Raw genomic sequence first — 21,767 nt, 5'->3', positions numbered from 1 at the left:
TTGGCTTGGGTTGCGTTCTGGTAACATGAAAGCTGGACTTGTTCCACATAGTCAGGTTTTATGCTTTAAATCTCTAGCTCTATATTGGCCAGAACATTCTGGGTTATATCGTGTTGTGTCTCTCAAGCTGATGGGAAGTTCTTTGCTCCAGTAGAGCCTCCCATCAGCAGAATGGAAAGAAAGGTAATTTTGTTGATTTCCCTTCCTCCCTGCAGACCCCTTCTGCCCTCTTACACTATTCTAAGGGCTTCCTGCCACCCAACTGTTCTGAAGCAGATTTCGCAGGGCAGGTTTGAAAAATTGCCTCCCTTCCTGTTCCACTGATGGAAGGTTCTGTCAGATCAAAAAGTCTTGTATTAGTCTGCAAGACACAATTGGATGCAACCTTATATATTACCATAATAATAATAATAATAATTTATTATTTGTACCCCGCCCATCTGGCTGGGTCTCCCCAGCCACTCTGGGCGGCTTCCACCAAACATTAAAATACATTTAAAATATCACAGTTTAAAAACTTCCCTAAACAGGGCTGCCTTCATGCTTTTTTAAAACGGAAAAAGTTCAGTAAACATGTTTTTAAATTTCATGTATAGCAAAAGAACGGCTGTCAGATATTAGAACATACGAAATGTCAGTTAAAATACAAAATATTCAGCTCAATGAATTTTGCTGTATGTAATGTTAATAATTTAGGCCAGACCTTTTAGAATTAAATATTATGAAATTCTAATAACTGGTTGGTATAAATTAAGTACTGAACTTTCTAACTTTTGTTTCCAGCTCTTAAAAGAAGCTGAAGGACAGAGTGAACAATTAAGTGAGTTAAATGAACAAGCAAAAATGTTTGAAACCTCAAAAGCAGGTATGGAGGAGACTCTTAAAAACAAAGAAAGTCAAGTCAAGGTAAAGTTTAAAGATTTATTTATTATATTTATATCCCAACTTTTTTCTCAAAGGATGGTTCTCCTACAACAACCCTGTGAAGTAGATTAGGCTGAAAGGCAGTGACAGGCCCAAGGTCACTCAATGACTTTCATGACTGAATGGGGGTTTGAAACCTGGTTTTCCAGGTGTTAGTCTAACACTTTAAGCACAACACCACGCTGGCTGCGGCTCTTGCTTTACTTTATTCATACGGACATGTGTGAATTCTGTGAATGCCTAATGTCACCTGGCACACAGGAGGAAATTTGTTATTTGTTTTGGGGCTCTATCATGGGAAGACTGCTTCACATTTTAAAACAGCAGGAAGGATTTTTGAATTCTAGGGGGGAGAGAGAGAGAAAGGCGAAATTCCAGGAGTTGCAAGAGAACCAATTTTATTATGTATATAATTTCTTCCCTCCACCCCCCCCCTTCAAAGTATTGCTTGGTGTGCTTCAAAATCGTGCCACTCAACAAAAGCTTGCACTCCTCCCTTTGGGGATATCTGGAGAGATACAGATGCTTCCCTCAGGCATTGATAACACTGCTTGGAACTGTGGTTGCCTTGTAGCTCCATTGATTCCTATGGGAGTCACTGGTGCAAAGCTCTAGGAGGGAGCATGGTAGACTTTGGTATGTTTGGCAAGTTGCTAAGCCCTTTTTAATTGGCTGAGGTGTAGACTTATCTGCTTAAACTTCTTGGAGTCTTCCCTCCTCTCATATCAAGCATTCCATTTGTGTAAGTGAATGGGAGAAAAGGCCTAGGCAGAAAACTAGGGCCATAATATTTCACTGATTTCTTTAGGCATCTATCCACATCCCTCCAGATTCCTCAAAGGGCAATTTCCAAATAGCTTTAGTGGAGGTTCAGGTGGCTTTTTCAGAAACCAAGGAAGCTAGTGGTCAGATACAGATTTGCAGTGCTGGATAGAGAGAAAAACCTGCCTGCAACTTTACTGGGGGTTCTGGAATTCTACTTGTATTGAGTTTGCAAGAAGTCTAGCTACCACAGTAATGCATGCTATTGTAAAAGTTTTTCTCTTAGAAGTAGTCCACATGGAACAGGAACTATTCCTGTAAAACACTCGATATGAAGATACTGTTAAACATTCAATAGGTTTATTGAATATATATGAAATGAATAAAATCATGAATTTGCTTTGTGAAGAGCCAAGGACTCATTTGTGCATCTTGTTTTATAAATATGGTATAGTCACTGACAGAGTGCTTGTTGAACATGAAAGACTGGAGCTGTACATTAGATGAACATGCTGCTGCTGAAGACAACCATTGGGATAATGATATAAAGACTGAATCAGAAAATGGGGAGCACTTGGGTAAATCATTATTCATTTCCTACGGAAAGGGAAAGAAAAGAGAAATGATTTCATTTTCAAATTCTAGAATTGTCGCCTGTTGTCCTTCTTAATATGTATGAATCAACTACACACAAGGAATTAAACAAAATCTATGGCATAGGTATTAATAGGAAATAGCCTATTGCATTCAGTGCATAAAGTGGATTTTCACCAAAGCTTTATGTTGACATATGCTAGATTTCTCTGTGCTACAGCTGACTGCTCAATGTAACCCCTGAAGTTAAAAAACAAAAAACTTACAAAATGACAGTCCAAGTTGTTGAGACTCTAACCCCAGGATAACTTGCCAAAGCACAAACTGGTCTGACAACCACTACTCGTTCTTGTCCTTAGCCTAAGGATAAGCAGCCCACATGAAAAGGTCAAGGAACTTAAGCCTGAGGAGTGTAATTCTCTCATTGGATTGATTACACATTTCAAACGCATTTCAGAAAAACTGCTTCCGTGAAGCATTGTTAGATGAATAATATCCCTATCCCCTCCCTCTGGAACCCACTGCTTCTTAAAAACAGTACAACTGTTTTTTAAATTTGGGCAAAAGAATAAAGCAATACTGTGTTTTTATAAATAAATAACAAAAGAAAAAAAATTCTGTGTTTTATTGGGGGTTTTTACCACCTCTTCATTTCCCTTAAACCAGATGATCAGGATAAACGAACTGTAAAGAAGTTGATTTATGCTGCGAAGGTAATACACTAATATTGTGATTATTTTATTTACTGATTTACAAAAACTTTTTTGGGGGGAAAATTAAAGCAAGGTTTGGAGGAGTCAGAGACAGAAGTGTACACTTTGGAAGCGGAGAAAGAGGCTGTTCAGGCAAGGGGCAGGCTAGTCCCATCTCTGCCATCCCCTGCTCCGCTGTTATTTAGAACCAGGAGGTACTTGAAGAGGGAAGAGCAGGAGAAGTCTCTGGTTGCATGTGTGCACTCCCATAAGATGAGGGTACATAACTCGGGGGGGGGGGGTCCCACTGTTGCTTTAACTGCTCCACAGGGCAGGGCAGGAACCTGGAAAAGTTAAGGCGAGCTAATTGGGCACTAAAAGCTTGTGTGCATGTGTATCCTGTGCAACTTAGGAGCTGCTGGAAGTGTGTGCATTTGTCATTAAAGAAGTAAGCATCAACCAATCGCCTTCTTTGGCTAGGTGGGTGCAGGACAAGTATATAATACTTCCTGGCTTTGCCTTGGCATGTGATTTTGTTTTACAATGGGTGCACAACCTCCCTTTAGGTACCTACTGTTTTTGCTGTGATATATTCTTTGTGTAATGTAGTGATGTTATCGTTATATTTATTTTAAATGGCTGTTTTAATGATATACTATGTGAAACCAGTTTGTTGTGGTTTGGAGGAATGGTGGCATGGGGGGGGGGAATCAAATACATAAATAAGCATTGCAGCCAGAAAATGATACAGAACTAGATAAAGATTTGTTTTAGAAGTGCAAATGTACATCAGTAGCTTCTTTTGCAGGTATGATTTGAAATAATTTGTCTTTTTTCTTTGATATAGCTAAATGCTTGTCTAAAATCTATGGAATCAGAAATAAATCAAATCTGTTCAAAGCTAACAGATGAAAACAAAGCAAAAGAGAAACTTGCAGGTAATGACGAATTCTTGATTTTTAATTAATTTTTAAAAAAAGGAAGAAGAAAACTGTTTTCTACTAAGGTTTTAGAAAAATCTTTACTTTTAACTGAATGAAGCTGTGAAGATAATTAGAAATCTCTTAAATGATCAGGGTTCACTGAAGTATAAGGTATCATGGGAAAAAATTAAAATGAAGAATTCAATTTTTACAAGATACCTTGTTGAATTTCTGATGCAGTATCCTTCATGGTGTGCCTCAGGAAGGTGTTTTTTATGGCCATTTAGATTTGCTGTCTGTTCTATTTCCCCACCCCACCCCCACCCCCTTCAGAAAGAAGAAACGGTTCCAGAGACAGTGAAAGGGGTTGAATCTTGTTGAGGGGAGTTTGTGACAGGGTCAGCCCTACCATTAGGCAGAGTGTGGTGCAGGCCCAGGGTCAGACTTTGCTGCTGCCACTCACTTATTACACACACACACCTCCTCTGCCAGGAGGACCCCAGAAGTGTGTTAGTAGTTTTCCTGGCGCTGCTGTATCATGGGAACCAAACTTAGCTCTTAATTGCAGTTGCCATCTTCCATGTTAGATTACACAAAACGGAATGCTCAACCCCAACGTTGTGTCAGACGTTGCATTTTGGGAAGTTTAACTTGGCTGGTGGCTACTGCAGATGGGAGCCAAATACTGACTAGCCTTCCATTCAAAAAGCACTGCTGCCTCCCATGACTTAAACATGCCAGGTGGCCTGGTGGGGAAAGCCATAGGAAGCTGCCTTATCCCGGAGTCATATCATTGGTCATACTGAGTCAGGCTGTTGGTCCATCTAGCTGAGCATTGTCTACATTGACTGGCAGCAGCTCACCAGGATTTCAGACAGGGGGCTCTCCCAACCCTGTCTTGAAAATACTGGGGATTGTGGTGTGAGGTGAGTGACCGGTGGTGGCTGAGGAAACACTAAGCAGGGACAACCCACAGAAATTTGAGGCAACTGCCTCAGACAATTAATTTTGGGTGTCATGAAATGGCAACAGGCTGTTAGTTATTTCACGTATCATTATTGCATTTTTAATGTCAGGGAGCTGGGAGAGGTGTTTCCGGGGTTTTTCCAGAATAACTTGCCCAGCTGTGCATACTATGCACTTTGACTGGATAGTGGGTTGGGTTGGGGGAGAACACAGCTGTTCTGTCTCAGGCAGCAAACTTGGGCCAACCCGGATCCTGATTAGGAAGTAGAAGACACCAAAAACAAAACCCAAAGCCTGGAGTTCTATACTGTACATTATATTGCCATTATCTTAGTAGATTGAGATGCAGAGCTTGTTAGCTGGGATACTGTTGATGCTGTCATGTGTGGTATTAGTATTAAAAAGGACTTTATTTAACTTTATTCCCTCCTGTCTGCGCCTCTGCCCATGTGGTCCAAACATTTGTCCTGTGAAGGAAATCAAAACAAAATTTGGTCCACAAATCCATGTGAAAGGGGGGGAAATGTATCCTTTAATGGGATTTCCAAGCATTTTTCAAAGTGACTGGAGTTATTGTACAGGGACATAATGAGGTTTTATGTCTCTTCCAAACTCCTTCAGAAATCATTTTTCTTTTCCGCGTTAGAATACAGTATTCAGTCTTCAATATTTTGTTTCCTTTATCGTATTGGTTTAACATATCAGTTAATTGCAATTAACTCTTAATTGTGACAGAACACATTGAAAATCTACAAAAGGAACATGTCACGTTGCATTCTGAAAATACACACTTTGAAAGCGAAGTTCAGAAGCTTCAGCAAAAGCTTAAAGTCATGACTGAGCTGTATCAAGAAAATGAAATGAACCTTCACAGGTATTGGTAGTGGTCAATTTGTTGCTTGATGAATGGTATTTCACTATACATGAATCTCTGTTTAGATAACAGAAAAAGGATGTTATATGTAACTTGAGCCTGTCATGTTTCCTCAACAATTATACCCTTGTCTTGGCACTGGGACCTTGCTGCCACTTCTTTGTGTATTTGCTTAGTACTTCATATGATTTCTAATACTGTGTTTTTAAACAACTCCCAAGCATTTTGGATTGATGTGACCCTCTTGACTTTTCCTTTCAACTTCCTTTTTACCAATCCTCTCATTTTCGGGATGTTTCCTCTTTTGAAGCCAAAAGTGACTGTGCTGGATTTTCTTGGCAATTGGCCATTTCCATGTATGGAACACTTGCAACACTTACATCTTGTACCAAGTTCTGGGCACCACTCAAGATAAAAGTCCAGGTTTGCCGTCCCTCTGGTTAGTTCCATGACACAGTCATTTAGGATATCTAGAAAATTTACCTCTTTGTCATGGCTGGAACACATATGTAGCCAGTCTGTATGATTCTAGTTGAAGTCACCCATAACTGCAGCATTCCCTCTTTTGGATTCTTCCTTGATTTCATTCTTTTATCTTAAGATCCCCTCAGCATTTTGATCATGGGGGTGCTAGCACTTTATCAGTACTAAATTTCTTTTGGGGCCCAGTTACTATTGTTAGCAGATGTGTACCGGCAAGTTTTTAACAGATCCTTTTTCAGATTCAGGTAGGTAAAATTGTCCAGTAGCACCTTAGAGACCAACTAAGTTTGTTCTTGGTATAAGCTTTCGTGTGCATGTCTGAAGATATCTGAAGAAGTGTGCATGCACACGAAAGCTTATACCAAGAACAAACTTAGTTGGTCACTTTTTTAGAGTTACTTCTGCTATAGCCCAGTCCTATGCATGTTTGCTCTGAACACTCAATGAGGGTGGTGGTGTTGAACACTCTGCCTGCTCAAGTGTTGCAGCTTGCCAGATGGAATGATCTCTCCTGCCCACATGCAATATTGTCTCCATCCCTAGCAAATTTGCACGGGGGTGGGGGGGGGGAGAAGCCCCATTGTACAGGGCTTCTACTGACAAGGATTGTTAACTGATTTGCACCTCGAGAAGCCCTCTAAGTATACACAGGGTGGCACAACCTGTAATTTATTGAGGATCTTAACACCATTTTTATTGTTGCTTACGCTGCTTATAATTAAGGATCAGGCTACTAGGGCAAATGGAAATTACTGTATGTGTCAGTGTTCGTTTTTTTGAAATGAGCTGCAGCTTTATGTGGGTGTTTTCTTAAGATGGCTAGAAAACAGTTGAGTTGTGGCTAATGAAAGGCTTTGTTTATTTTTTTTAAAGGAAATTAACTGTAGAAGAAAAAGATCGTTTACAGAAAGAAGAAAAGCTTTCCAAAGTTGATGAGACAATCAGTCATGCTGCTGAAGAAGTGAACCGTTATCGGTAACTATGGATTTCATTTGGTATTTTCCTCTGTTGAATGAACATAATTCAGTGGAGAATTAGACCTAGTATCTTGAAACTTATGAAAAATCAGAGGAGTCGTATGAAGAAGTACCTCTAATCAAGTCAGTGAAGCCCCATTACAGTAATCACAACTGACTCAAGCCCCTTCTCATAGTGATTTGGGTGGAGAGAGTGGTTATCAGAGGCTTGGATTCAGGGGCGTCGCAAGGGGGGGGCGGGCCGCCCCTAGTTCCAGGGGAGGGGGGTGACACTTTGGCCAGCCCCTCCCACCCCGCCTCGCTGGGTGGCCCCGAATGGGGGCATGTCGCCTTTTCCCCCTTCCAGCGGCTATTTTTCGGTGGGGGGTGGGCCAGGGAAGAGGGGGTGTCACGCTGGCATGACACCCCCTCCTCGCTGGCCCACTCCCCCGCCGAAAAAACCACTGGGGGGGGGAAGGAAGCAGAGCAGGTGCATCCAAGCGCCTGCTCTGCTTCTCTTTTATCCTTTCCGCCGCTTTTTTTCGGGGGGGGGTTGGGCCAGTGAGGGGGGTGTCACACTTGTCACTGGCATGACACCCCCTCCTTGCTGGCCCACCCCCTGCCGAAAAAAACCACTGGAAGGGGGGGGAAAGGAAGCAGAGCAGGTGCATCCAAGCGCCTGCTCTGCATTTCTTTTTCTCCTTTCCTCCGCTTTTTTTTGGCGGGGGGGCGGGCCAGCGAGGGGTGTGTGTGTCACGCTTGTCACCCCCTCCTCGCTGGCCCACCCCCCGCCAAAAAAAAGCCACGGAAAGGGGGGAATTCCCCCTTTCTGCATCCATGTGCGTCTAGTGCTTTATTAAAAGAAAGGTGCAGACTTGCAGCAAATCAGCCTGCTAGGTCTCCCAGCCTTTATGGGATTGACATTGAAGTAAGGAGATGGCTGTCTGCACCCACACAAACACTCATACATTCTTTATAGACAAAGCAGCAGACGTTTCTCGGCCAGGACTTCCCATCACTCCACCTGACAAGATGAGGGCATAGGTGGCAAATGCCCAAGTCTTACAGATAGTTGCCCTTTCTGGGCCCAGAGCCCCGCACTTCAAGCCCACAGATAAGGATAGCATCAAAGCAAGCAAATTAGCTTATAGCAAAAGAAGTGAATATAAACATATATGAGCTCATTGCTACAACTGCCAATTAATTGTGGGGTTATCTTGACTACCAAGATGACATTTGCAGAGCTTCTGGAACAATTTGCCTTTGGTTCGACACAGCCAGGTTACTATCCTCCCCCAACCTTACAGGGCCTTGTAAATCAATGTAGACTGCTAAGCTTCAATTGGAAGAGACCCCATTCAATTCCAGTTTTGTCTCTTTCACAACAACAGAATTTTGCAGGCAGCTTGACAAAAGGGAATAGTTTTGTAGGCAGGTTCCAATCTGCTTCAAAGGCTGTCTATTCTTGCCTAACTGGTGCTCTGCCTTCTGATTCAATAGGGCTCCCAGTTAGATTAGGTTTGGGGTTGTTGCTTTTTTTAATGACATACTTTTCAATGTTTCTTAAGGTGTTGTGATAATATCTGGTGTGCAAAATTATCATTGTATAATTCCATTAACAGACAACGAGCAGAAGAGCTAGAAGAAGAACTGAAAAAAACAGTTCACTCTTATGAGAATCTGGTATTTATATATATATTGTTTTCTAAATTAGTACATGTGCTATGTTTACTATGACTGATTTCAGTTGGGTTTACTTCAAAGTATGCTTGCTTTAGGATTTCAGCATTATAACATGATCCTAAGCATGTTTACTCAGAAGCAGTCCTTTTTTTCTTAAAAAATGTTTAGGGGTACTCTCATTTTGACTCAAGAAAATCATTTTGTAGTTCAAATTGGGGAAAATAAATACAGTAAATGGACAAAAGTACAAAGATTCACAAAATGTTTAGGGGTATGCATACCCCTGCGTCCCCCCAGAAAAAAGCACTGCTCAGAAGTAAAATTCAGTTCAATTAAATTTGCTCCCAGACAAGTGTATAGCAGACTGAGGCCTTTGTTGTTGTTATTTTTATTAATAACATATATCTCAAATGAATTGTGCAGCATCTCTCACCTTTAAAGGCTTACTGACTTTGACCACAGGTGAGGAATGTATCCAGTGGGCTAGATCCAAAACTTCCCCACCTATGTGGGCCATTTTGATAGGTGGATGGGGTTGCCCATATGTCAGTCCATGATGGCCCATGACAGCAGGTTATGCAACAGAAAATCAAATCAAGTGAACTCCCATTTCTTCCTTCGCTGGTGCAGTTTTTCAACTGAAGCAGTGGCTGCGAAGGAACATTCTACCTTTGCAGACATGACTCATCTTTGAGCCACGGCAGCAAAGGAAAATTTCTGTTTGTGATTTGCTCCTTTTTGCATTTGGCACCATTTCCTGTCTACAGGAGGAGTACCTCTGCTGAGTATAGTTTAAAGAGTCGTAGCTTAGTGTTACATACGAACCATATATCCTGGTTTAAAACAAGCTGCTTTAGCTTCTAAAGAAGCCAACTTCAAACCATGTGTGAACCCAGCCAGTGCTATGTATTTAAGTACTCAGGATGTTAGTTTATATTTGATCAAAAGCATGCCAGATCATTTGCCAGCCCTCTCTCAACTCCTTGTGGAGACATCTAAGGCCCACCCAAGCTCAGCATGAATAGGAGTGGGATGGGGGAATTCTTGTGTCAATGCATGCGCTTTCCTCTTCCTCCTCTTTGGTTTGTGAGGCACGCAGCTGAGAAATGGAGGCATGCTAGTATCTGTCCAGATGGCCTCCCTCTCTTGTGCCTCATACACTTTCATTAGGGTAAAATGCTGGGAAATTGGGGGGGGGGACCTTGTTTGCTGTTGTTGATGAACTTGGCAAGAAAGGAGTGGAGATAAGAGAAGAAACAGCAGGGGAAATGTGGGAAATGAGAGGAGGAGTGAGCAAGCAAGAGCACTGCAGGGCAATGTGAGAGGAAAAACAGTATTGAGGAAGGCAGAGGGACCTGTGGAATGGAGGCACAACAGAGATAAACATTATGGAGTGGGGAAAGGAGAGAGATTAATAGAAGGTGGGTGTGGAGAGAAAGCGAATTGCCATATACTTTCCCACAAATCATGTGCTAGTGTGGCTCTTTGGAATTTAAAAAAATGCATCTTGCCCCTCAGACTGTGATTTGAGTTCTGCACCTCTGAACTAATGTGGGATTCTCTTTTAACAGGTTAAGTCCCACGAGCAGAAAGCTCATGATAACTGGGTAAGTTGCAAATGCTAAAAACTTGCCAGCCTTTCTGAAAAGTGTGATGCTTTCAAAAGGGGCAAAGGCATTTTTATTATTTTATTTTAAAATATTTGTATGCTGCCTTGGAGAGATTCACCTGGATCTTTCTAATACACTCATTTGCCCCTTGCTCTGCAGCTGTCCCAAAACAACTGTTAGACTGCTCCTTTGAACTCCCCAAGTTTAGCCATTATGCTGGGTAAATTGACAAAAGTTGTTTTGAAGGTTTTCTGTGAGCTGCTATAGGCTAAATCCAGATGTGCACCTGAATGCTGCTACCCCACCCCATTTGTTACCATATTCATTTACCTACCACCAGCTCCCCAGTAGGATTTTTAAGTTATATTTTATAGGGCCTTTTAAACTTACTCTCTTTAGATAAGTATATTCTATCGCCTCTGATAAAGTCTGGTGCTATTGCTCAGTGGTAGGATCAGCTGCAGGGCTCTGCGTGCTGTTCAGTGGCAAAATTTGTGGCAGATCAAGTTGTGTTTGGAGAAAAGCAACTCTGCAATGCACTTCAGAAGGAACTCTTTCAGGGCAGAGGAAGAATGGAGAAAGGGGGAAAAGCTTCCCATGCCCCTTAGTTCAGAATTGTAGGACCATAAAAATACTCCTTTTCATTAGTACCAGTAAAAAATAGATGGGGTAAATCCAGTGCTTTTTTTCCTTTAAAAAAAGTGTTTAGGGGTACTCTCATTTTGACTCAAGAAAATCACCATTTTATAGTTCAAATTGGGAAAAATAAATACAGTAAATGAACAAAATTACAAAGATTCAAAAAAATGTTTAGGGGTATGCGTACCCCTGCATCCTCCCAGAAAAAAATCACTGGATAAAACTAATTTACCTCAAAAAGTACAAGCTTATGGCAGGAAAAGGCTATATCAATATGAGCCCATGGATGCTATGCCCAGTTTCCTTTGAATTACCGATATGTCTTATGGAATCTTTTTTATAGTAACAGTAAATCCCTTCTTGTAAAAATAAATCCTTCCAAACCCAATGCCAGTTTTAAAGTGTTTGATTTTGTAACACTCTTCTGGCCTTGTTTCAATGCCATTTTAATAAATATTTTGGCTGTTTTGCAGCTCTTATCTAAGAATAAAACAGTCGGTCCTCTGATAACATTGCAGTAACGGAGAACAAAATGTGATTGCAAAACCTATCTTTCACCCCTCCCCTCTCTTTCCCCTGTTATAAGGCACCCCAGTTTTATCAAGAGATTCACACAAAGGCTTGTCCATATGATAGCTTCCTCCAGAGCTTGAATTGGCATGGACCGCTAAAACAGATGGGAAGGGAAAATGTCCCAGCTAGTATTGAGGGTTTGCTCAACAACTGTTGGGTGGGATTCAGTTAGTGAAGCCCATCAGCAGCACCCCTGCACAGGGACTCCGCACCCCTTGAAATTGGCTTGGGTGGCAGGTGGGAGAACTGGAATTGTTCCTGGGGATTGTTCCATCTGGCAAGCCAAACTGTTTGCCCTGATGGAATGATCAAAGAGCGCAACATTGAATTCCTCCCATTAGTTTGATCTTTACTAATCTTGCTAGACTTGGAGTAGCCAACACCACACTTCTAGATTTTGTTAGACTACACTGCCCATCATCCCAGCCCTGTTGACCATACTGATGGGCTGATGGACATTGTAGACTTCTACATGGAGGGCAACGTGTTGGCTACTCATAGTTTGTTTTCACCAGCTCAACGGCACCATCTCTGTGTAAGTTGTGGGTGTCAGACAGGGTGACATTTAGTAGCTACTCCATCTAAGGAGCATGCTAATTAAACTTGCAACTTGTATGGGAAAGAGAATGCCATTAGTATTCCATAGCTTCTTTGTCTGTTAGTACTCATTGGGTCAAATTGCTAGCGAATAAGAAAGATGAGGATATTTAAAAGAAGGCTTACACCCAGACCCTTGATGGAGTCACAGTGGTCCAGCAGCTGCAAATTGCATTGTAATCAGCAGTCTTGCATTATGGTCATTGCTCACAATGGGGGAGGGGTGCTTCACTTTTAGTGTCATTTAAGCTGTTTTATAGGCTTTCTTATAGACTGCTGTTCTACGATAGGAGATAACAATATGTGAACTTTCAACTGGAAATATTTCTTGTGCTTTAAGGAATAGCAGTATTTAACAAGAACGTTTATTTTTAAAGCTGGCAGCACGGGCAGCTGAAAGGCACCTCAGTGATATAAGAGAAGAAAATGCATACAGTAGACAAAAGTAAGTATAAAAATGTACATACTGAAGAACTTGATTTTGTTGACGTACTGTTGTCACTGAATAGTGTGCCATCGTTCAGTTACTATGTGACACCAGTGATCAGTTATGTGGGTTTTCTGGAAAAATAAAAATTGATATACTGTATATGCACAGGCTGATGTGTGTCATCAGTGTATTACTGACAATTTACTCCAAAACTCCGGATTTAACTTTCTGATTTAATAATTAATGCCTGTAATCTATTTCATTAACTGATTTTTACCTTTTTCATCAGTTGAAAAATTGAGTTCTAGAAAAAAATAGGGAAGAAGTTAATTTATTAACTTGTTCTTCTTTCCTTTAGATTAACAGAAGCAGAATTTAAATTTGATCGTTTGGAAAAGGATCCTTATGCTCTTGATATGCCAGTTAGGGCATTTGGCAGAGGTACAGTACTCTTTAAAATGTGCATCTTGTTGCAGTGTAAAGAGATCATGACTCCATTTATGTATGAAAGCATAGCTGGTCTTTATTCATGCAGGGATCATTTTTATTTCATTGATCTGTAGCAGCAACAGCATTTTGGTTCTCAATGTAATTTTTGTTCCTATTAACAATCTGTAGAGCATTTGAAAATTATTTAAAATGACTTTTTTTTTAATTCCATGACTGATAATGAAGTCAAGAGATTGACTTTTCTTTTGTCCCAAATTAGTTTTAAACCTAGGTGAGAAATGAACTATATGTCAGCCCATTAACTCTAACCTGTGAATTTTAGTATTTTGTTTTAACTGTTCCAGAGCACTCCCCATATGGACCCTCACCAATGGGCAGACCTTCATCTGAAACAAGAGCTTTTCTTTCCCCTCCAACCTTATTGGAGGGTCCCTTAAGATTTTCACCTGTGCTTCCAGGTGGTGGAGGAGGAAGAGGTACAATTCTTAAATTTGAAAACTTAACTTTCATGGATTCTCTCTCCTCTTAGTCTATCCCTCCTTTCTTGGTAATGGATCTATCTGCAAAAGTATACTAAAAGGAACCCGGTTAAGAGTAAGCTTAAATTATCCATATAAATGCATTCTAGCATATAGGTCATGAAGCAGCAGTATAAAGTACCATTATGACTTTATGTTCCAAAAACCAGTGTGTTGGATCTAAAAATGTTCTTTTACATGTGAAAGATGTATTCTGCTCATGGAAGGATTCTTAACAGCACCTACTAGAGCTTTTTGTGAAAATCATGAAACTATCTATGCTTCCACTAGTGCTGTCCATCCATTTGTGGAACAGTCTATTTCCCCTAGTTTCTGCAGCTCATTACAGCAGATGGGTGCCCAATGCAAAACAAAAACAAAATAAAAGCTTAAGAAAAACAACTACTTTACTCTTAATTTTTTAAAACCAACGCTGCTCATCCATCTAGCTACTAAAGAAGCCCGTGTCATCTTTCAGATTCAAGAAAGGGAGTTTGAAAGAAAGAATAGGCCTTTTATAGCATTGTAGCAAGAATATTTGAGTCTATTTGCATTTTAGGCTTTGGATCTCAACAGAAAAAAAGAGTTTTGTTTTTAACTGATATGTATTGACAGCATGTGGTGAATAATCTCAGGAGCTGTTTCTTTTTGTTCTGGCTTTTGTTGGAGAGGATGGAGGAAATATGTCAACTTGCTGACTTGAAAGTGCAACTATACTCAGATAAATTCAGAGCCAGTACAAGTATAACAAAATAGGTGATAGACCAACATAAATCAGTACTTAGGAGCCAGAGAGTGAGTCAAACCTTAAAAGCTTCTCAACAGCTTGAATAATTAGAAATGAAAACGCTTTAATGTACAGTAGTTCAGAATATTGCCCTACTGGTTTAAAGCGTGATTTCTCATTTATTCTTCTAAAGGGGGGGGGGGGGATTCTCTAATCTTTTTCAGCTGTCTTCTTACTTTGAATATTAGAGATTTAAGGGAGGGGAGAGTATTGCATTTGATGGGGTTGATGAAATTGCTTGGGGAAGGGGAAGCAAAATTGGACTCTGAGGGAGGAGGAATCTCTGCCAAGACATTGCCAACACTGATGAGGTTGATGAAAAGACCTCATTCTTTTTCCTCCCTTTGCCCATTGAGAGGAATCAGAATATAATGTAGACTTTGTTTCAGGGTTCCTTCCACCCTCTTTCAAAGCAGCTGTCTTAGTATTTACTGTACTTTTGACTGACTGAACAGTTGCACCCCTCCTGGAAAAAGAGCACAAGACTGAAATTCACCAAGGGAGCCATGTGTGTTATTATACCACCTATCAATATGTTGGGATATCGTGGTTTGGTACTCGGTGAAAACTGCAACGACGGATGTCTCAAGTGACTGAATCCATTGTAACTTGTTCAATTAGGATCAAGAGGACCGGGGAATGCTGGCATGTATGAAGTTAGTAATGAAAGAGGAGAGTTGCATTCTGACAGGTTATCTGATCCCCACAGACCACCTTCTGACACTGGATCTTTGTCACCTCCATGGGATAGAGATCACAGGATAATGCCCCCGCCTGCAGGTAACTAAACACAGCCCATCATTCTTTGACATTTTCTTTTTTAATGGCAATTACAAAATGAAATACTGCTGAGCTCCCTTTTGTTTTGGACTCTGCTATGACCTCTGGGGGGATCATTACCAGGGCTTTTTAGGTTCAAGAGTTTGATGGTGTACCTAAGGAATAGCAGCATATGTATGATATATATGAGTCTGATAACTGCTTAAAGATTCCAAGACCATATTGTATAGTTGATCGACCTTGATAAACTGGATAGATGTGAGATTTCCATCAACTAGTAGGTTTAGGTAGCTATCGCCCCTTGTCCTTTAGTTTGTATATTCCATAACACAAGGAATACAAGATATAAGTTGTTGATAAGTCATCATTGAGTAATTCTAATGACATCTACTGAATAAATTGCACTTTTTATTGAATGGTAGGTCAGCTGTATAATGAGCAATCTCTTCCTCGAAGACCAGAAAGATTTTATTTTAGTCATCCAAACTCAGGAAGACTTTCAGGACCAGCAGAACTAAGAAGTTATAGCATGCCTTCATTTGATAAAGCAGGTAGGAACTGCTTTCTTTTAGTGCTCATATAAAGGAGTTCATTACCAAATTTGGCTGCAGCAGTAAATAATCCTTTTTTGCTCAGATCTAAAGCCCAAAGAGCTTGAAATCCAAACACTCAGAGCACTTTCTGTTCTCCTGTTTGTAGCATATCAAAGAATGCCAGTAATGACTTTGGTATTTTGAAATTAATGTTCTTTGCTGTTTGTAATACCAAGTTGTAATCCGTGTTTGTGATACAAAAAGGGGGGGGGGCAGCAATAAAGTTTAAGAAACTTCTGCACTTTCTCCATGTTAACTGGACTGCTATGCTTTGCTTACCATAAGTCACATCATTACTTTATCTCCATTCAGCATCTGGTCACATGTGGGAAAGAATAACCTGAATTCATGCTAAAAGCAAAAAGCCTTTCATCTAAGACATTTGACCCAAGATCAGTAAAACATTGATTTAGACTTTGAAACAGACCTTGTTCTCTATAACCAGCATAGCATTTAAACAATGCCCTTGGTGTTTACACACTGGTTGTTTTGAAAAGATAAATATTCTTCCCTGAAATGATCATCTAGTAAATCTATACAGCAGCCTTGTCATTTATTTAACTTCAGTAGGAAAAACAATAGTTGAAACTGGTTGTGAGTGGGGGATGGCACTATTTGTTTTGTTTTTTGAAGTGCACAAAAGTATCAATACAGTCAACACCTCTGTTTAGTAAATGTGCAAAAACATACGTTTCCACACCCATCTGTTCTTTGGAGGAAAGCTGTTTTGGGACTACTTAATGCTAAAGTGCTTGTTGGGTATTCCCCCCCTCCCCTTCCAGATGGACAAGCATCTGAGAATAACTCAGGAACAGACTTAAGTGGGAATGGAATAAGAGATCATCCCAATGACAATGTAAGTAACAGACAAAAGACTGAGATCAATGTCTTACTGAATCCCATTTGGTGTGAAAAAAGGTTTGCCAAGTTTCTGCTGAATTTGACAGTTCTTTAAATTGATTTTACACAGTATGTATTTTGCTGCAGCATTATTCATCACCTTGTGGGCATTTTCAATTACTGAAGACATGTTAGCTAAAATAATAGTTTAATGACTGAATTTATTTACCACCTGAAAGAGCAAGAAAGATGAAAGGACCGAAAAGAAAGGTAGTTAGAAATGAGTGGACTAGCTTTTCAGTGCAGAGGTGATGTGTCTTGCTTTAATGAACTTACAACTTGTAGCCTTTGAGTTTGGCTCCATCTCAGTCCTGTTAGCCCACATTCCTGATTTGGATTGGGCTTCTGCTTTGATCTGCCCTCCTTGTAGCTTGTAAATCATAGCTTCTTTTCAAGCTTACATGCTTTGACAAGTTTCTCAGTGGCTTGAAAAAGTGGCACGAGCTTCTTTCTAAATATTAACTTTCCCACTTCTCTTTCCTCACAGAATATGCTCAATGCCTCGGATCAGTCTCATGCACCTGACAATGGAGGCTTTGGGCCTGGAAGTGTGCCGCCACCACTGCCCTTACTGCGAGCTCCTCTAATGCCAATGGACCCAAGGGGGCCTTTCATGAGAAGAGGCCCTCCTTTTCCACCAGTGCCTTCTAGCGCATATGGACCTCGAGAATATTTCCCAAGGGATTTTGCTGGTCTGCCACGTCCTCTTCTGCCAAGTATGTGCTTGCTGCTCTTAAATTATTTCCCCCCTAAAATAAATAATGAAATGCATTTCATAGGGAAATGTTTGAAAACTGCAATAACTTGAGGCACAACCCAGGAAAAGTGAATTGCACCCAAGTTCCACTGAAATTAATGGACTTAAGTTAGTCGAGAGAGCAAACCTGCTCCCAGTGTCTCTGTTCCCATCAGCTTCATGGAGTGGGAACATAGGGAGGACTTTTCACATAGACTCCTCCACGTGGACAGGAATCTCCTGTAATCAGCTGAGTACATGAAGATTCCTCATCCAGACCTTCCCACTCAGTATGTAAAGTTCTGCAGCTAGTAGGGAGGTGGGAGAAGAGACTAGCATGTACAACCCTGGTCCTCTCTATATACCTGGAAGGCATCAGGTTGGGGAAAGCTGTTTATGTTGGAGGTGAATCCCTGAACGGGTCTTGCTAACTTGCTGATGGTGCTCAATAACTTTTAATGGACATTTTCCCAAGTTCAAAGCTGTGTTAAGGAAATTAATAACTACTTTTAGTGGAAGATATGATTAAACTTTACCTCGTAAGTTATTGTTAGAAAACCTAACAAGCCTTTCTCAGCGGCTGCACCCAGGTTGTAAAATACCTTACCCAGTGAGTCCCGTTTGGGCCCTCTAACTGCTTTGTGATGATTGATGAAAACATTGCGTTGAAACAACAACCAGTTTTATTATATGGTTGCTGCTGGACAAATTATTTCAATAAGGTAGACTTTCATTTTAGAATGCTCTTAGCATCCAAGCCTGTTTTCATTCCCGGTTAATTGTAAACCACTCTGAATGATGCAGATGTGTCAGAAGGGCAGGATATCCGTTTTGTAGAATAAATAAATTTGGAAATTCTCTGCTCCAAATGCTACTCTACTTCTCTTGTCAGATGAACACACCAGTGCTAGCAGAATCTTCCATAGCAAAGGGGTCCATGAGTTAGGCAGTCTAGATGCCATAGCTTCCCTTCTGAAGTTGGCTTTTGCAACAGATAGTCGTTGAACCCCACATCACATGAGCAGCATTTCCCTTACACAACAGGACTTCCCCCTCTTTTTCTCCCCCTGCAGCTCCCTTCCCTGAGTTCCCTCAGTGCTCCAAAGCAAGTGTTGGGCACATGTGGGGCCTGCAGAGGTGAGGAGAATCCTGTTGTACAAGGAAAATTCTGTCCCACTTGCACATAGACGCTCTTGGATACCTCAATGGGAATTATTGAAGTGTTAACTATTAACATTTGCTCCCCCTTCACCATGGAAGGCAAACATCTTCCATGGCTATAGGCACCATGTCTTCCTTTATTCTTGCTTATGGGTTATGGCTGCTGTTGATTTAAAGGTGTGTGTGTTTGTGAGTATTCAGTGTCAAATCTGTAAGAAAGTAGCTCTATTCTGAATACTAACCCAAACGGGCTTTGATAATTCTCTTTGAACAGTGAGAGGTCCCTTTCCTGTGAGGCCTTATTCTCAATACCCGCCTCCAAGGGCTGGCTTTTTCCCACCACTGCCACCTGAGAGCAGAAATGAAATGCCTGCTGAGTTAACACATCCGTCAACTGCATCTTCTGCGACTCCTCAAGAACCACAAGAAGAAACTTGACTCTGTTTTGAACTAGCTCTATCCTTTCCCTCTCAACTCAATAATTTGCTGTTAAGTAGCTATTGTTACTTAACTGACTGTATTATTGCTCAAATTGAAGCTTAATAGGATAATTCTCAGGAGAGTGCCCTGTAAATAATGGTCTAACTGTGAATAAATTGATTTTCGTTGTACAGCAGTAACTAAATTATTTTTAATTTGCATATCTAGATGTAAAAATTTGTACCATGTAAGAACTCTCCCGTTGTTTTGGTCTCATAGAAAATGATTGCATGTGAAGAGAATACTTGTAACAAAAGGCAATGTGAAAAAAATTAAACAAATTTAATAATTTTTGGTATTTTGACTCTTCAGTGAAACAGGCATCTCTGCTTTTTTGTTTTCTAAGGGTAGAGCACATGGGTTTAGAACAGGGTTTCCCAAACTTGGGTCTCCAGCTGTTTTTGGACTATAGTTCCCATCATCCCTGATTACTAGTCCTGCTAGCTAGGGATGATGAGAGTTGTAGTCCAAAAACAGCTGGAGACCAAAGTTTGGGAGTCCCTGCTTTAGAAGTTACACCTCCTACATAGCCACTGATATTGGTCTGAATTCACAGGTATTAGGTAGGGAGGTGGCCTGTTATAGATGGGGTTGCACTCACCTGGGAAAAGCAGGGGTGGCAGTACTCCTGGATCCAGCACTGTCACTGAAGACTCAGGTGGCTTTGGTGGTTAGGAGGAGTGCCTTTTTCCAGCTTCAGCTGGTTTGCCAGTTAAGACCTCTTGACAGAGATTACTTGGCCACTACTCCATCCTCTGGTCTCTTCCAGGTCAGATTATTGCAACAGGAGGCTATGTTCTTAAAAAGCTGCCCTGGTTGCTAGCTTCTAGGCCCGATTCAAGGTGCCCACATTAATGTAGAGGGAAGTGAGGGGCAGATAGGACTCATCAACCTGCGAGGGTAACCCCATTGAGAAAACACTGACCCTAAACTTCTGCTGCCTTGTGTGACATCTTGGGGGGGGGGGAGAGAGAAAAGGCTGAGGAGTAAACCTTACACAAATCCAGATGGTTGGAAGGTGTCCTGTATGCCTCCTTCCAGCAACTTGTGCAGCCACGTTGGTGCCAAACCTATTTCTGGTTTTTTGGACCACATCAGCAAAGCCAAAGGGAGGATCTTGTCGCTTGGATAGCCCTGGACCTTCATACACACTGCCCAGGTTTGTGCCCTGGGGAGGTGACTTTACTGCTGCTAATGCTGCAGTTTGACTTCATCCCTTGGAGCCGCACTCCACTGTTGAGAGACGGATGGATGCCAGTATCATTAGTGTTTAAAGTCTTAAACTATTTGGGCCCCAAATACCTGAAAGACTGCCTCCTTCCCTACAGATCCTCTTGCATGAGGGAGTCCTCCTGGTAGCATTGTTTGGCAGGTGGCAGCCCGTTTCCTGTGGAATTCCCTCCCCAGAGTTGCATGTAGTACATCCATTTCCTATATGCTGAAGATGCACCTGGGTATGCTGGTCTTATGACACCAAAGATATGTATATTATGATCCATCCTATTATTCAGATTATAAATTGTTATAACCAATTTCAATACTGAATCTATCCTGGAACCTTTGGGTCGTTTCACTCTTTTAGAATTCTCTTCATCATGAGGTGCAAGTGGCTGTCTGTCTTGGCTTTTAAATGGACACTGAAGACACTGTGTTTTGTTGAAGGGATGGTGTATACTGATAATTGCTGTTTCCCTTTATCGTCCACTATTTGAAAGATTGGATAGTACTCAACACTAGTTCTACTCCCATTGAAGTTAATGGACATGCTTAACTTAATTAATGAATTCAAGTAGGATTTATTGCATTCAATATGACCTCACAATTTGACTTTCCCTTCCCTCATCCATGTGTTACAAGTGCACCTGCCTCAGACACCACAGCTTGTTAACAGCTTTAGTGGGGGTTTTCCTGTATTGCACCAAAAGCAGGCTATTGGGACATATTTGTTTCAACTTGTGCATTTCCATACTTTTCTGCAAGTTATGTAGGCTTAGGGACCATTCATTAACCATTAAGAATGAAAAACTTCAAGGGAAGCTGGTTCTGCCAGTTGCCAATACAGGTAGGTGCTAATTTACTTGTAACATCATGATCTACCTTTGCCATGTGGCCCACAAGTCAAACATTTTGAAGGGTTAGCTACACATTACACATGCATAGCTGAGGTCACAAAGCAAAGAAAAGCTGCTTTGGAAGGCAGGGGAATTTTAGTGTGCAGAAGCATCTGAAGTGGCTGATTGCCCATTCCTAGTCACTCTCCAAGTAGGTTTTCCTTCTGCAGAGTTCAAAGACAGGATCCAGGTCTCAGATCCATGTGTTTGCCTGTAACTCTCTGTTAGCCCCTTAGTTAAATTGATCTCACAAGAGCAGTTAAGTGTGTGGTTGACTCTTGTATTGATATCAAGGGTATGTACAAAGACTTATCTTTTGCTGGATTGTATCCTAGGTGCAAGGGTTGCAAACCTGTGGCTCATCAGTTATTGAACTACAGCTCCCATCAGTCCCACCCAGGATGCCTGCCCGTTGTTGAGGGAAGGTACCACATTAGCCACCCCTGCCTGTGTGTTGTGTTGAACTGTGTAACATGAACTAGTAACAAATTTGGGGGGGGGCAATGTAATTTTATCACACAGAACAAGCTGCTGTTTGTCCATCC

The 21,767-nt window shown here is 41.2% G+C and overlaps 1 protein-coding gene across 4 annotated transcripts in view; it reads left to right on the top strand.

The window, feature by feature from the left end:
* Positions 1-19,402, top strand: part of MIA2 (MIA SH3 domain ER export factor 2) — a 51,334-nt gene extending 31,932 nt beyond the window's left edge. For 3 of the 4 annotated variants that reach the window (XM_033142998.1, XM_033142990.1, XM_033142972.1), the window contains 16 exons: positions 784-906; positions 2,141-2,264; positions 2,947-2,993; positions 3,820-3,910; positions 5,597-5,735; positions 7,092-7,193; positions 8,797-8,857; positions 10,429-10,464; positions 12,654-12,721; positions 13,065-13,147; positions 13,501-13,632; positions 15,083-15,241; positions 15,664-15,792; positions 16,617-16,690; positions 17,222-17,450; positions 18,906-19,402. In XM_033142998.1, the coding sequence (XP_032998889.1) occupies positions 784-906; positions 2,141-2,264; positions 2,947-2,993; positions 3,820-3,910; positions 5,597-5,735; positions 7,092-7,193; positions 8,797-8,857; positions 10,429-10,464; positions 12,654-12,721; positions 13,065-13,147; positions 13,501-13,632; positions 15,083-15,241; positions 15,664-15,792; positions 16,617-16,690; positions 17,222-17,450; positions 18,906-19,069 (1,761 nt within the window). In that variant the 3' untranslated portion in view covers positions 19,070-19,402. The remainder of the gene's footprint in view (positions 1-783; positions 907-2,140; positions 2,265-2,946; positions 2,994-3,819; positions 3,911-5,596; positions 5,736-7,091; positions 7,194-8,796; positions 8,858-10,428; positions 10,465-12,653; positions 12,722-13,064; positions 13,148-13,500; positions 13,633-15,082; positions 15,242-15,663; positions 15,793-16,616; positions 16,691-17,221; positions 17,451-18,905) is intronic. The other variant, XM_033142981.1, reaches the window with a different exon arrangement.
* The last annotated feature ends 2,365 nt before the right edge of the window (positions 19,403-21,767 follow it).

This window comes from Lacerta agilis, chromosome 1, assembly GCF_009819535.1.
Source record: "Lacerta agilis isolate rLacAgi1 chromosome 1, rLacAgi1.pri, whole genome shotgun sequence".
Taxonomy (NCBI): Eukaryota; Metazoa; Chordata; class Lepidosauria; order Squamata; family Lacertidae; genus Lacerta; species Lacerta agilis.
The sequence above is the reverse complement of the archived record's forward strand: the minus strand, read 5'-3'. Positions and strand labels throughout refer to the sequence as shown.